Source organism: Anopheles marshallii, chromosome 2 (assembly GCF_943734725.1).
Source record: "Anopheles marshallii chromosome 2, idAnoMarsDA_429_01, whole genome shotgun sequence".
Classification (NCBI taxonomy): domain Eukaryota; kingdom Metazoa; phylum Arthropoda; class Insecta; order Diptera; family Culicidae; genus Anopheles; species Anopheles marshallii.
Window position 1 is genome coordinate 68063220 of NC_071326.1, and position 16867 is coordinate 68080086.

At 43.7% G+C, this 16867-nt stretch overlaps 1 protein-coding gene across 1 annotated transcript; it reads left to right on the top strand.

Moving 5' to 3' along the window:
- Positions 1-6345: 6345 nt before the first annotated feature.
- On the top strand, positions 6346-14015 carry LOC128710224 (ATP-binding cassette subfamily G member 4). Its single transcript, XM_053805270.1, has 7 exons — positions 6346-6403; positions 7394-7523; positions 11874-12412; positions 12476-12892; positions 13152-13268; positions 13350-13606; positions 13674-14015. The coding sequence occupies exons 1-7, from the start codon at positions 6346-6348 to the stop codon at positions 14013-14015; spliced, it is 1860 nt and encodes a 619-aa protein (XP_053661245.1).
- Positions 14016-16867: the final 2852 nt, after the last annotated feature.

The following is a 16867-nucleotide window of genomic DNA, read 5'->3' on the forward strand; positions in this document are numbered from 1 at the left end:
GTACGGCCGTTTGCGCGGAACTCAGCTGGCCAATATCTTTAGCGATGGGAGACATCAGTTTGTTAGTACATAATGTGATCGGGGGTGTAGGAGCGGTTGTTTTGCTGTGTGTGCTATCTGACCGAGAACGCCCCGGACGCCTCGAACTGCGTGATCTTTAAATGGATCGAACGGAACAAAGGCGTTAGACTGTCAAGCAACGCCATGGTTGGTACGGTGCTAATCAGTAGTGCACTTCATATCGCTCATTTTTTCCACACAATGTGTGTGTGGCTTTGTGATTAACTGCTATCAGTTGGCAAATGATGCAATGTGCAACGCTCTTGGTGTGGTGTAGCTGTACAAGGATGTGACCCGCACCAAATAAGGGTGCAAAGTAAATAGGAAGTGACCAGTAGGATATAACCTTACACGTTCGAATACACGATAATGATAGAGTAGATCACTCTGTATAAAATACAGAAGTGGGTAAGCAAAGCGAGTGTCCCATGCGAAATTTCCTACACAAAATCCTCCTCGTGTCGTATGAGTCATTCGATGTTGTACTAAAAATGTACTTTTGCTTCTTGGCCTGGAAATTTGGTCCAGGGCTGCAACCAATCTCCGACAGGTTCAACTCCACCTAATCCAGCCAACAAACTTGCTGTGCCGAACGGATCGCTGACGAGTATGGCATGCTCATCACGTGCTCCAACCATCGTTTCCTTCCGGCTTTGACTACCGTCAGGATATCAGCTCAGCCAAACCAGCTCAGCTAGCTCGTGGTTCACGCCCTGCTCGCACACACCACTAAAGATAGTCCGAAGCACCCGCCGTTCGAAGGCAGCGAGTGCATTGGCGTCCTCGACCAGCATAGTCCAGGACTCGTATCCGTAGAGAACTTCCGAACGTATCAGTGTGCAATATATCGTGCATTTCGTGTGTTGTTGGATTCTTCTTTAGGGTAGGAATTCGTGGTAGTACGCACGATTTCCCCGAACAATGCACCTTCGGATTTCGCTGCTTAGGTTGTTGTCCGAAGTTACGATCGTACCAAGGTAGCAGAACTCCTCTACCACCTCGAGATCGTCACCGTCCACTGATACTATGCAACCGAGTCGGGCTCTATCACGATCTGGGCCTCTCCCAATCATTTACTTTGTCTTCGACGCATCATCCTCAATCCAATCCTATCGGCCTGTAAGTTTTGTAGCCTGTGTAAGAAGCAATACCGCACTAGTATGGGTGTGGATCCGACGTCTCTCGAAGGATAATAAGGGTTCTTCATACGCTACTCCGATTCAATTCGTCCACGGAGTACAGAATGGTAACATACCTCCCCAAATATCTGAGCTTAGGTATACGGGGAAACCCAACCCCTTGGGAAGATGGGCGATCTGACTAAGTTGTGGGGGTGAGGGTTGTATCATTAAAGATAAAGATATCATTTTACATACCAAGCAGTATTACAGCATCACCTACTATTGAGGTTTAAGTAAAACGTCTGTAAACAGGTATTATCCAGAGCTCTAACCATTTGACAACCTTTCGGGCTAGCACACTATAGCATTAGCAATCTGCATCGGTGACCCACTTACCGGTACTTAGAACGTGATCTCTCACGTTTTGCGTATGATAATGTACTATCCCGAGAAATTACTTAATCGGTAGCGCGACTCTCTGCCCTGGACATTAGTGGCAAATAACATCCTTTACCGCACCGTATCATTAGCACACGTGTATTCCCCATCATCTTCCCATCGTGTGAAGCTATCCATTAGGTCCCGAGATCGCTACTGGTGCTGATAACGCTCTCGTCGAGTTGATTATGGAGTTTTGTTGGTTTGTTTTCTGTTCGCAATTCTTTGCACAGATGTCTTATTCGGTACGTAACGGCACGTCTAGCATTTTTTTTGCAGTAAATCACTATTCCACCGTTCGGTCGTTTAGTTAGCTTTTCGAAAGCTTCATCACGTTCATCACCGTTCTGAGGTATGTCGAAAGATGTCAATAGTCAGAAGAGCGTAAGAGTGAGAGCTACTTCGTAGCGTTGTGGTAGTGTTGAAGTCACGATCGACACATTTATTGACGAGCGTCACTATCGTTAGAGTATGAGGATTAATGGCTGAGTTAAGAATGAATTTTATTAAAAGTTTGAAGCATAAATTGGATTGATTATTTTTTTTCATAAAACGCACAACAAATAATAAATGTTAGCAATTATTTCCCCTAGCTACTCATTAATTAATACCGCACCACTAGAGACTGTCTGATGTGTTGCGGTGAAATAGTTTTTCACTTCTCGCCGCTATGCAACGCTCATAAAAGTCAAGTTGAGTGTATGCAACCTTGAACCAGCTCTGCACGGCGGTGCCCGGTGGACGTCCAAAACATAACGGCGTACGCCAATCCCACCACATCGGCAACGCACGTGCAAAGTGTCACCGCAACCATGTAAGCGTCCAACGATTCCAATGTGCGCTAATGCTGCAGCATCAAATTGAAATCAAACACATTCTAGCACTGCATTCAATGCACCACCAACCGGTTGGTGGAGCGTGTGGATGCATTTGGTCGTGTACCACGCATTGGTTCTTGCGAACAGCGGTTGGGCATTGCAGTTGGCAAATGTTGAAATATGCTCGCCTGGTGTGGGGTTGGCAAGTTTGGAAGGCGTTCGACATCTTCCACCTCCCCGTAGATGGACTTTCGGTTTTGGATGTACGTTCCGAATGGCAGCTGGTGGAGTTTGGTCGGTTCAGGAAAAATAGAACGCAATCGAAGTAAAAAAAAAAACTGTTACGACCTTGCGCTGGCACACGAGAGATAACGAGTTTTGGGTGGAGAACAGAACGTTTAACAGGCTAGAGTCGTTTTCTTTTTTTTTTTTTTGAGAATGCTTGGAACCATTTTTTCGTACTGAAACGGGTTATTCATATTGATGAAATGTAGGAACCAGCTTTAGTGTGTGGGGTTGGCAAATTATGCAATTTTCAATCTTCCGACCACCTGCATATTGCTAGCAGTGGTGAATAATGGTTTTTTCCTCACGCAATCATAAATTCTGCTCAACGATCGGCATTACGCAGTGCGAAGGGATATGAATCTTTATGTTGTAACATTAGTAGCGTTAGTGCACACAATAGTGCCCACAGATGGCGCTGTTTCGTTCTGGTTTGATGACGTTTTATTTAAAATAGCGCCATCTGGTGGTACTACTCCATGTACTACAAAACGACCGATGGTTAGTGATCAGGAATTTTATTTAGAACATTATTACTCTTTCTCTACGCATGCTGCAGTAACTCACTTTAATTGAACTTTACTATTAATGGATGAAATATGTTAATTTACTACAACGATCGACGTTGTTCGCTGTGCACCCTAATCCGCAATTAGAGCGCCGCTAAAGAGCATGTGGTGACAGCAAAATTGCCCACCTCGTTGGTGTTTTTAAATTTTAATCCCTAAACACATTGTAACTGCTGACTGAATGGGGGGTGCTATTAGATAGGAGCGGAGGTTGCGACAACTTGGTGACATTCTTGGTGACTCAACTTTTACCCAAGTGCACGTGGTACAGAGTCCATCGCATTACTGATGCCACCGGCCGACTAACGCTGTTGCAGAATAAAGATGTTTGGGTTGGATAACTTCCGGTTCAATCTGCTGTAGTGTAAAGCGAGGATGATCTAAAGCAAGTTTCCGATACGATCTTTACACACTTCGATTGATGTACGGGGCGGGAATGTCTTATTGCTTGACGGTGCCGCCTGACTTTGCATTGCGGCCCATCAGTTCAGCGCCCTGCATTGGTACGATGTGTGATCGATGTGGTTCTAGCACCACCGGAACCCTGCGCCAATCGCAAGGGTGTGCATAAATAAAAGCCTCATTTGCATTCCATCGGAAGCTTCTATTGCCGGGGCTACCGGGCACTTTATGAACCTTTATGTTGACACACTGGCTCCCAGCCGTAATTTACAATGCGTTGGAACCATGGTTGAAGATGCGACCGAACGGGAGTTTCGTCGCCCATTTGAGGTCGCACGAATTGACGACGTTCATTGTTGATCTTCGCCCGCGATTCCCGCGATCGGTGCAGAATCGTGCATCGAAAGACGATGCATTTGAAACGAAGCCCCTCGTTGACACTCCTGTTTTCGAAGCAGTTCGCAATGGCAGGGGGGTTTTATATTTTTTTATTTCGTTTTGTTCCTGAGAAGGCATTCGCAAAAATCGTGATCAGCGTAAATGAATGCGATTGCAATGACGTTGCGCAGACGTTGGCGTGCTGGATGTGTATATCCTTGAATTTGTGTAACTTGATGAGAGGTGCTTGAACAACTGGTACCTTTCACTGTCTGTTGGGTTGGGAATTTAATGAATTTCTCTTAGTGCTGGATATTCCACTACAAAATATGCTACCTACTGCTACATGCACTACTACCCTCAAGGTAGTGTGCTCAGTTCTCATTGGTTTTGTTTTCCTTGTTTATCAATGTCGTCTGTAATGGCTTACCACCAGATGGTCATCTCCTGTATGCTGACGACATTAGGATCTTTTTTCTTATATCTACATCTGCAGACTGTGTCATTCTTCAACGCTTTCTCAACTCGTTTGCTGTTTGGTGTGCGTTGTAATTCCTCCGTCTCTGTACCGATAAATGTTCGATAATCTTCTTTTACCATGGACACTCTAACATTTCTTGAAGTTACTGACTCTGTAATGTTTCGCTTCTCTTACTCTGTAACTGCTGCTCGGCTCTACGGATGCTCCTGATCTATTTTCCTCTATTTGTTTCTTTGTTCCCTCCTGTTCTCGCCGTCGTCGTGAACTGTTGTCTTCTTGCCTAACTTCCTTCCGTTCTCGGGCTCGTTTCCAATTTTAATGTCTACCTGTTCCTTTTTTGTTGTTCCTTTCACCGGTTCCCATTGCTCGCGCTTTGAGGTTTTCGATAGTCTTTATCTCATATGATTTTGATCTTGTCATTAGTTTCAGTTTTGTATTAGTGTACATTGTTGAGTCAATAAAGGAAGATTAATGTTAATAAATTATAATAATTATAATACTAAACTACCTACCAAGTCTCATTCATATCATGTTAGAAATTGTTGAATTGTTGGACATGTTAGAAACAGTAAAAGTATTTTCCATAAATCTAGCATTATACACAACCAATTCTCTGATTTATAAAGTCGTTTTTATACATGCTTTTGCCTACGATTGGAAGCATTTTCAGTGGAATGTAGTTGAATTTTCAACATCGTTTTTCGAACTTCGTCCCAGGGCGAAGAACATTACAGAGGAGGTAATAATATTGAATTAAAGTTTTCGCCTCCTTAAACTCCATTTTTATTTCCCCATCCAACCGAAAAATTGCCATTCAACAAGACAGGCTCCAGCAGTCTTGATGACAAATTGCTTTAACCTTGAAAAATCCCCAAATGCATACCATTTCAAAGCTTCTACAAATGGTGGCTTAACATTTTGCCAAACTAGTTTTTTTTCTTCAAATGAAACTGAAATCTTCTCACCTCTACGTAGGTTAGCATAACAAAAAAATGGAGAAGAAAAAACCAAAACACAATACAAAATTAACGATCGATGCGCGAGAGTGATCGTTCATTTATCGCTTTGCTCAGTTCCATCAACCAGGTTTTAAGGTGTTCGATACAGTAATTTGACAGCATTAAAATAAAAAAAAAAACGAAAAATAAACACGCTCCGAAACTGGAAAACGAACATCACCCAAAAACTACGCCTTGCACCAATATCAAACCAACGAATGTAATCGCTGACCCCGTCCGAGTTTGGTCAAGATCAAGGTGAAATGGTTGCGGTACGGCGTCGTCTACTTCTGCGCTGGCACGCATGCACGCGTTTTGATCTCGTCTGGTCAAACCGGTTGCCGGGTTGGGAAGTTTTACTGGAGACCGGCGTACATTGATGGATGTTGTTGTCGGAAACAACAGCAAAGCCAAACTCCAGAAGCGATAGTTATAGGCCGTTTGTTTGTTTCCAGCCATTTAAAAATATATCTAGCAGCTTTATGTTGGCCGACTGTTTTGCTTATTTATACGTTTTTGTTATCTAATTGCAGAAAACGATTGCCAGCATCACGGACATGGATTGACGACATTCTGCAAAGTTAGAAGTTTTCGTTTGCAGCAGCGTGTTCTTGTGCGGCAGTAATTGTTTTTCGTCTTCTTGCACGCAACTTCAATCAGCTTACAAACCAAACTGAGAGCCGACAGCAAACAAAACATTCCCCGGCAAAGAGTGTCCCACGCCCATGCGATACAAGAAGGAGTAGAACACATTTAACCCTAAAGTGCACACTCGAGAACCGACGTGGCTGCAAGATGAAAGACGTCGAGTTTCAAGACATCGAGTACGCGGTCAACGTACGCAAAAGTTTCCGTAAGTATGCGATGCGTCTGCAGTTTGTCTCTCAGGCGGGATGCACTTGCAGTGTGCACGTGCGTCAATGGGTGTGTAGACCGTACGCCCATCGGGGCAGGGACCCACGGTGCGTTCTGCCCAGGAAGCAGAACCGAGAGCACCGGCACCAGGAAGAGTTGGTCGTGGCCGAGGTTAACCAGTTGTGCGGAACATGAACCGATGCACTGTAATTTTAAATGAATTATTTGTACCCCTCCCGTTGTCAGCACGGTTCCACCAAGATGGGAGAACCTTGAGGAATCGGGTAATCTCGAGTACGGTTCAGAACAGAAAGAGTAATCTACTGGTAGTTCTACGATTATGGGTTGTTTTTATTGACTTTAGTATTGATTTATTAGACATTTTGTTCACAAAGTTCTAGAACATTGTTCCTAAATCATTGGACAATTAAAGACCTGTACAATGAATTACACTTTAGACTTGAAATGCTTTAGCAATCTGTTGCGATTAATCTTCAATTTATCATAGCTTCTTTCCCGCGCAACATCATACAATCCACAATAACCCGCTTAATTACAATGACAGACGTTCCCAACTTGACCCATGGGATTCCATTCAAACATCAGATTTTGACACATTGCCTTCCGGCCACTACATTCCGTTACCACTCGCAGCTGTCAGCCGGTGTGCCGGTGTATAATGGTTGCCTTACCGAAGGTTAACGCAATACGACACACCGAAATTCCAATCGCAAATGAGAAGAAGATTAACCTTTTGAATCTCAACAGTGCCAACCTCTTCAGGGGAGCGAAAAAATCCCCATCAGACCATGACACACATAACATGATAGATGTGGCTAACATTTACCGAAGCGGATCTGTGTGTGTGTGGAACACTAGCAAATGTATCATAATTTGTGTGCTTCATTATTTCATATCATACTTACTATTTAATTCCATAATGTGTGCTTTTTCTTTCGTCTTTTTTGCCGGTTTGTGCACGTTGCAGTTAGCGAAAGCCACAAACGGACGATCCTGAAGGGTGTCAGTGGTGTCTTCCGGCATGGACAACTAACAGCAATTATGGGTCCCTCCGGGGCTGGAAAAAGTAGTCTGCTGAATGCAATCTCCGGCTATCGGTAAGTGATTAAGTGGCAAGAGTCGAAAAACCCTGGTCTCCTCGGGGGTTGTTACCAGAACTGTAGCTGCTGGGAGAGGGCTTTTTAACGTACTTTAAACATGCTTAAGTAAGAAGTTGACGCAATATTTAAAAATTTCATCAAGAAGTGCGCAGTACTGACGCAACACTGTTAGACATCAGTGCTACGGGGTGAAGTTGAACTTGAACAGCAACTTGAAAAGTTTCACCTTTAAACCTAACCCAAGAGTACAACTGTTCCATTCTACCGTCCGCTCATTCGCCCTTGAAGTTTTCTGAAAAGCACAACAAAGTGTTATTCTCGTGCCGGTTGCCGATAGAAAAATTAATGCAAGCTGACATCAGAATATCTTTCATGAGAATGATCTCTCGCTTAATGGCTCCTTAACAGATGGGTCCAGCCTGCCTCGTCGCGAAAACAATCGCACATTTGTGTCTAATGACACTTGACTGACTCGTTTCTACCATTTGACATGAAGCTCGTTGCTCTCGAACTGGTTCAAACTTTGACTTTGTATATAAGTGCTTTGCGGCTAATAGACAGTTGACGCTGAGGGGCTTTTTAATAACGATCGGCCTGCATATACTAAGTTCCTTGGAGATTATTGTTCTAATCGACACCAACCCGAAAATGTTGTTTTCTTATATATCCAATCTAACCACAACATGAAACAAAAAAATTGTCTTGTTCGAAGGTTGTTTGAAGATATTTTTATGATGTGACCGGGTCGTTCATTATTCAACAGCAATATCAGTGCTAAGACGGAATCAAATATCAATTTGCAGAGCTTCTCTGTCTAAACTGGATAACAAAAATAGAAAAATATGCAGTAAAATCATCAATCTTCATGCTATACGCATACTTACTTAAATATCCGGGGTTCACGGTCGAGCGCCTTTGTCTGCCATTCCATAATTCCTGCCTTTTTGGCGGACGCTTCGACACCATCACTCCATCTCAATTTGGGTCTACCCCACCTCTTCTGTCCATGTGGACGATCTACAAGAACTTTACGGGTTGGGTCGTCCGGTGTCATTCTCATGACGTGACCAGCCCACCGTAGCCTGGCGAGTCTATTCCGCTGTACGACCGTAAATTCGCCGTAAAGCTAATTGGAGCTCGTCATTTTAGCAGGTCGACCATTGTCCTTCCACACATAAGGGGCCAAAAATCCTTCTGAGCATCTAACACTCGAAGAGGGTTTCTTCAGTTTTAGACAAAGTCCATGTCTCAGAGGCGTATGTGAGTACTGGAGCTGTATAAGTTCTATATAGTCCTAGCATCGTTCGTCGCGACAGGTGTTTTGAGTGGAGAAGTTTCCTCAGACTGTAGTACGACCGGTTGGCAACCAGCACCCTAGCGCGTATTTCAACTTCAATCTTATTGTCGGTACTGTCGGTGTATTGGTAGCGGCGCCGGTCTTCACACGACAGGACCGGCCCAAAATCCCATTTGGAACAATCGCCCGCACGAAGGACTGACTATCTGGCTACGGGTGAATAAGGTCCAAGAATGCCAGAAATGACGGGCCTATACCTTTTGAGGTTGCTCTGCCGCTAAAGAAAGAATAAGGGATTTTTTTTCTATAACATTGAAGTTTCGTTATGTTTGCTGTTTTTTTTGGGTTCACTGGCCCACCACGGAGAACCGGTTACACATTTGGCCTTCGGGTAGCATAAATTAATTGCTATGTAGTGGCATTATGCCGTGTACAATCCCCTTTACTTAATAATTGCCTTCTTACAGTGCAGGCAGCTAATAATTTTTCGTTATTTTTTTCAAAAATTGTATTTAAGTAGCAGTTGATCAATGTGATTTTTTATTAACTAATTCTATTTCATTACATTAATTGTACACATGCATGCTACGAGAGTTGTAAGTATCTCAACAACTACTGGTTCTCAGCAACGCCATCTTTCGGAAAATGGCCTAACACAAATTTAAATAAACATGACAGAAATGGAATAGAATTGCCTCTCGCGATTATGGTCACGAAAAGTAATCTTTAATGTTCAACCTATTTTTGCATTAGAATTTATCCTTCCGGCATCGAAGAAATGGTAATTAAATTATGTTTCACTGCAATTATCACCTCATACACCAATTATCTTCCATCGGTTGATGTACCGCAGCATCATCCGCACCGTCATCGTTCACTATTTTCTATAATTAATTCACCCACTATCTTACCGTCCGCCAGTGCGTACCTTTCTTGGCGTACGAGCGCGAATGCAAAAGCAGGCCATTGACCGGATCGGTACCGATCGCGTGCGCAAAATCGCCTCGGTAGTAAACGTAACAGCATACAATTGCTTCCACGACGGAGTGCAATATGCACTGTGGGTGGTGGGAGTGAGCCCCTTTGGCACATCACCCGACAGGGTCGCCCGAAACGACTTCTTCATTTCCACCAACATCATTCCACTGCCACCCTGTTAATGACTGTTTATATAGCGAGTAAAGTTCCCTTATGAAATCCAACCCCCTTAAGCGCACAGCTTATCGTCATGTTCTCGAAGCACCGCAAGCCATGTTGCACATTCGCCGGATCAATAAAGATCCAGCCGGCGGCTTGCCGCCCCACGTGCATAAATGTGAGGTAATTTATGCTGACAGCACCGCCCACCCGTCTCCGGCTGGGATGGTGGCAAGGTCTAGGGACATAATCAATAAAAACCCACACCCCGTCTGGTGGACAATTAACGATCATTGTTTGTTTTTGCACTCGATCGTTTAGGAGACGCGAAGTAATGGCTCAATGTACTCATTGTTCGAATTCGGCCTACTGACTGACTCCAAACTGTCAATCATTCTACGCGCGGGAAGCCATTTTTATTGTCTCTGTCAGCCATAAATGCTAGGCAGCACGTGCATTTGCAGTTTCCCTTTTTTGTGACTTTCGATTTCACTAAAACCGCAATAGAAGCGGGTTGACACATTGGGCATTACTGTTTAATGATACATTCGCACACTGAGTGAACCGAGCGGCATGATAAATGCGATCGCCATTACGCCGACCTTGCAGCAAGTGCGAAACCTTTTTTTTTCCTATCATTGTAAATAATGACACGGCTGCGGTGCATGATTTGATGAGCAGCGTGCGTCGGTGCAGGCAAGGTGGGTTTGCATGGTGTCGTTTGATGAAAACTCGGCTTAACTCGGTACCTCGGGTGCATCGAGACGGAACCGGAGCAGTTTGTCATTATCGCGAACGCAGACCTGGGTTGGAGGATTTGTCCATACGGGGCCGTTAGGCGGCGATAGTCACTTACATCTTTTTTACACTGTGTCGAATAACTAATGATGGGCTGTTTGTCATTTCGGCGATCGGGGAAACAATTCTTTACGCTAGATGCACTCGCTAATTGTGCCTGCACGGTCGGGTGGAATTGATTGTAATGGGTTTTTGAGTGGGGAATAAAGCAGAGCTGTGTCTATGGAATATGTCGAATGCAATTTTGGTTGTACGCTTCAAAAAAATATCACACTTTACGGTCGATGTGGTATTGAGATGCGGATTGAGAACATCGGGATGTTAGTGTAATTCCATATAAAAATGATCGTAAGATGGTAGTCACCAGATTTAAAAAAAAACTGGCAACGGATATTCTATTCCTCAATATCCCTGAAAAACGCCTAAAGGCTAAAAGATAATAAACTTCACTATTATAGATTGCATACATTCAGGCGTTCAAATACCACAATTTCATTCGATGGATAGCGAATTGTGAGAGATGTAATAAGGCCAGTATAGTTGAAATCAAAAGCGATAATGTATGCTCTCCTTCGTACCAAATCAGAAACTTTAGACAAATAGGCCTGAAACAATTATCAATAGTATAAATTAAGGCGTCGATATTTGCATAATTGCGACATAATACATTCATATTTTAAACAATGATAGTAACAGTCGAATACTTGCACTCACACGTCGGGACAGGCTTGTTTATTAAATTAACTGATACAACAATTCAATAACAACATGTCGACCGTATTCAAACGGCTGACATCATTTCCAATGCAACAGCAAGTGACCTAACAGAGCATGTTTGGAACGTTCCCTTTTCTTCACCTTCACCTAACTTTATTGCTCGTGGAAGTGTGCTTTACAAAGTGGCTGAATGTGTAATTAATTTCGTGCCGATTAACACAATTAACTGGGTTAAAGAATCGATTGTCCACGGCGGCGTCGTTCTTGTGCTATTTTGCCACGATCCCTACGCGCTGGGTTGGGCAAACGTCATCCGGAAGGGCACGTACACGTTGCGAGTTGGCTTTCACTTAATTGCGACTTCGCTGTTTCGCTTTCGTTTGCTTTTGTCAACACAGAAAATCGGGCGTTCAGGGTACGGTACATCTGAACAAGAAGGCATCCTGCTACATCACACAGGAGGACCATCACCAACCGATGCTGACCGTGGAAGAGCTGATGGGGATCGCGTGCAAGCTAAAAATTAAGGACCAATCTGACTGTCAGGAAACGATCACGGAGGTACTGTCCAGCTTGAACCTTAATCATCGGCGCAATGTAACGGCCGAACGGCTGAGCGGTGGCGAACGGAAACGGCTGTCGATCGCACTGGAGATGGTTGCCAACCCATCCGTCTTTTTCTTGGACGAACCGACGAGCGGCTTGGATGAGGTGACGGCAGCAAACTGCGTGCGATTGCTGCGAGATCTTGCCCGGCAGGATCGGACAGTGGTGTGTACGATACATCAGCCTTCGGCGAGTATCTTCGCGTTGTTCGATCACATTTACGTGATTGCCCGGGGACAGTGTGTGTACCAGGGCAATCCGAAGGCGCTCGTTCCATTTCTGGCCCACCTGGACATCGAATGCCCGCGGCACTACAATCCGGCTGACTTTGGTAAGTGCGAATCACGAGTGGGTTGGACATAGTACATATTTATGTTTTTTTCTCTTGTTTTAGTTATTGAAATCTGTGATAGTGACACCCAGGAACTCATTCCAACACTTGCCAACGCGATGCAGAACGGTAAATCCATATGCTCTGAACTCCAGCAAGCAGGAGCAATTGCTGCCGGTGGCCCAGCATCCGGACCCGCCTCGATCTCCTCCGATCACGAACCATCCTCGCTCGAGCCGGTCAGCGAGTTTGTGCTGAAGCCGACGGTCACCTCCATGATACTGGATCGGCAAGGTCCGCACGTTAGTACGCTCGTGCAGAAGATGAAACAGATCACACGCTTCTTCCACAACCGGCACGCCGTGTCCGGGTTCGTACAGTTCTGGGTGCTGTTTCGATTGATGTGGACCAAAATCATACGCAACCGAACGGTGCTCTGGATTCAGCTGATACATCACATAGCGTGTGGAATTTTCATCGGTAAGAATTAAATACAGTTTCGCTATATTATATAAAATTTTACATAATTTTATATTTAAAAAAATCGAGTAAAAAACATAACTCTTCCTACTAAATATTATAAAGAAGCAAAAAACAATTAATTACCTACATTTAGGCGTACCCAAAAGATAGGCAAAGAGTACTCCTTAAAGTATGCAATCTTAAAAGAAGGAAAACCCCAGCACAACTTGTGCCTATTAGTAAGCTTTCGTGCATTAATTAAGTTTTCTAATTTAAGGTTTGATATTTTTGGATGCTGCCAACGACGGAGCACGTATGTTTGATCACCTGAAGTTCTGTCTCGGAGTGTGCTTCTTCTTTTGCTACACACAAGTCATGGTTCCAATATTAAGCTGTAAGTATATCATTCTTCCTCCAACTTTGGAATTACTCGTCTAATAATTGATTGCATTCTAATATTTCTTATTTTGATCAGATCCACGAGAGGTAAAGCTGGTTAAGAAGGAATGCTTCAATCGCTGGTACGGTCTATTTCCCTACTATCTGGCCCTGACACTATCTCGGCTCCCCGTACAGTTGCTGCTCAATATTGTGTTCACTCTGCTGGTGTACTGGCTGTCCGGTTTGCCACCAGAGTTCTTCCGCTACTGTTTGTTCGCGCTCGTCGGCATCATTGTATCACTGTGTGCGGAAGGATTCGGTCTCATGATCGGTGCCACTTTCAATGTGATGGTAAGCCAAATTTTAGCGCTCTAAATTATATTTCTGTATTGATGATAATGTTTCCACTTCGTTTCAGAACGGTTCCGCCATTGGTCCGCTAACGATAGCGCCCTTCCTGGGGCTGGCCATCTACGGGTTTGACTTTGCGCCTCAGATTCCCGTCCTGATGCAGTGGCTAATGCGCGTATCGTTCATTCGTGGCGGTGTTGTGTCCGTTGTGCTGGTAGTGTTCGGCTACAATCGGGCCAAGTTGGAGTGTAACGAGATGTACTGCCACTTTGACGATCCGAAGGTTCTGCTGCATTACGTACGCATCGACAACACCACACTGCTGTTCGAGCTGACCATTCTGATCTCGATGACGCTCTTCTACCGGTTGGTGTGCTACCTGAGCCTGCGGAGACGCTTCTACAAGTAGGAAGGACAATTTAAAGGGAAAACCAAGGGAAACAACACTCCTCACGGTGCCTGCGTATGAACCCACTGATGTTAAACAATAATGTGATCCTGTCGATGCCGCAAGCGCGTATCGAGAGTTTTTAGTGTAGCAAAGTATCTTCTCATGTATAGCCGGGGGTGTGTTCTTCTTACAATCTTGCGCCTACTTCGTATACTTTAAATGACTAGAAACACGGACAATAACGTATAACAAGACTTGATCTTCAGTTCCATGTGGGGTAGTTTAAGGTAGTTTGTTTTCCATAGATCTAACTACCCATAGGGAAGGGCTTTTACAAGACGAATCCAAAGTACTAATGACAGGATAGGGTGACTCTCTGGATAGATGGCGTTGTGCGTTACCTCTATAGTGGGAGGAATGTTTAATGCCACCAAAAAAAAAAACAGTAAATAGCTACCAGTACAGAATGTAATGCATCACACCATTCCCATTAGCTTGTTAGAGGATATAGGAACTTTCGTTTTATTACATTTACAAACAGAAAAACAGTGCAAACTGCATACCGTGACAGATTCCGTGCTTTGTTTCAATTAGGTATAAGATTTGACTTACCATATAAATGTACTGTTAAGCTGTGTTGTGGATGATAAACACACGACTAGTGATGATATTTGGAAGGAAAACGAAGAAAAAACAAGCTGTACTTACAAAAAAATGCGACACAAATAAATGATTGATTGGTCACTTTTTCGACTGTTGAAAATTAGGTAAACGATGTTTTGGGAATTTCAATTATCGGATGTTATAAGTTATTTACTCCAGCACTTTCAAAATAAGTATCCCACTTGATTTAGACAACAAGCTCGTTGTGCTCCTCTGCATCTCGTGCCGAACAGGTCACTGACGGGAATGGTCCGGGTAGGATATGAGCTCAGAACTCTCAACCTCTCACCAGGCCATCGTATTCTTCCAGCCTTGGCTACCGTCCGGATGTCTGCTACGCTAGACAGTTCAGACAGCTCGTGGTTCATTCTTCTCCACTTGCACTGCTCACAAGCACCGCTAAAGATAATCCGGAACTGCTGCCGTTCTAAAGTGACGAGAGTGTTGACGTCTTTCGCCCGTATCGTCCAAGACTCATACCCATAAAGGACCTCCTGATATTAGATAAGACTTCGTCTTCATCAGCACAACAACCTCAAGAGGTCTAGACCTGCCATTTATGGTTTTCTTTGACTTTACTTACCCGTAGCGGGATAGTCAGTCCTGCATACGAGGAAGTGATCCGGATGGGGGTTTGGACCGGTCATGTCGTGTGAAGATCGCCGCCGCTACCAATATACCACCGCCCCCCTAGCTAAGACTAGTTCTATTTTATTTTCCGTTACAAAAACAGGTGCGCTGGTTTATTTCAACATTAATTATCGACTTGAAACGAAACGAAAATGTTGAAACATTTCGCAAATAGTTTCAATGGAATATTTCATCGAAACGCTTACTTTTTAAAAAGACGGTTAACCAAATGATGCTTTGAGTGCTGTAGGTTAAAAAAATGCATTTTATTATTAATCATTAACTTTAATCAATTTTCTGAAAAAATATTCATTCAAAACAACAAAAAATGTAACGAATAGTGTTCGATAATAGTTTTCATTTTTATATTTAATGCTAAATTAACTGTTATACCCCAATCGTATTGTTTTCCTTTCATGGTCTGCATAAATCTGTGTAGATAGTATTAATTATGAACACTATAATATTTTATTCCAAGACTGTTGTCACATTCTGCAATTTTTGATTCTACTCAAAGAATAGTGCAATGGTTTGTTTGTGTGCAATCACAATAAAGCGTCACCGCTAAAGACACCTCCGGTCGAGGTAGAATTGCACTCACAAGGGTGGTCACCCTTTCGAATGATTTAGTTTACAATCTCTTCTTCGTTTGTAAACAGCACCAAACAATAGTGAAACGTTACGGTGCCCTCATTAGCTGAGACAATTCAATGTACTTTCGCTAAAGCAATCGGTCGTTCCCACTAAACACGAGTGCATTGCATATAATGGTACCATAAAAAATGGACCATAGCCGTGTGTGATCAGAGTGCAGAATGTAAGCAATTTATTTGCCGTTAATTGTACGACGAAAGGAAGGGAATCGCGGGTAAAGGATGTAATTTTTCTTAGATCACCCACTTACTGCTTCATTAGCAAAGGACAAAGTAAAAAAAGAAAGAATAATAAAAAGGGTATGGTACAGCAAAACCCACCTTCAGTTCTCGTCCATAAAGCTAACCCATCAACGGATGACCGTTTGTCGGGGAAAAAAATACGACTGCGATCATTTTTCCACATGCTGCGTTCGTAGCCAAATGGACCTGTCAGCCGAAAACATCGTTGCCGTCCATTTGGCAGCGGTCTCACCGTGTGCTGCGTTCGTCGGATATTGCTTCCTTCTGGTTCTGGACCAACGCCAATGTTACTGAAATATTTTTAAACCGTCAGTGCATTTACATCCTGCCTTGCCGGCGACGCTTTCGCTTCGCGCTTTCGGTACGGTCGACTAATCCTTCTGATCGACGGTGCAAGTGTTAGAATCCCATTTCGCCTCTACCTGTTGTCGATGGCAGTGCCAACATTATTATTACCATCTGTCGTGACAGCTTCGCCACCTGCGAGATGCAACCGAGTGGCGGGATTGGTTTTGAATGAATATCGCCCCTGCTTCAGCAACGAACCCTTCAGCGGAACGCGAGTAGATTGAATTTTTCGATTGACTTATGGGCAGAAATAATCAATGTTTTAATTTTTCCCAACAGGTACACTCTAATTAATATGGCAAAAACCGGACACATTCGTGGCGTTCGCGAGTC

Bases quoted from the DNA above. Each gene is read 5' to 3' on its own strand.
- LOC128710224 (XM_053805270.1), top strand. From the start codon at position 6,346: ATGAAAGACGTCGAGTTTCAAGACATCGAGTACGCGGTCAACGTACGC. The intron at 12,893-13,151 runs GTAAGAATTAAA...TTCTAATTTAAG, and splicing joins AGCGTGTGGAATTTTCATCG to GTTTGATATTTTTGGATGCT. The intron at 13,269-13,349 runs GTAAGTATATCA...TATTTTGATCAG, and splicing joins CATGGTTCCAATATTAAGCT to ATCCACGAGAGGTAAAGCTG.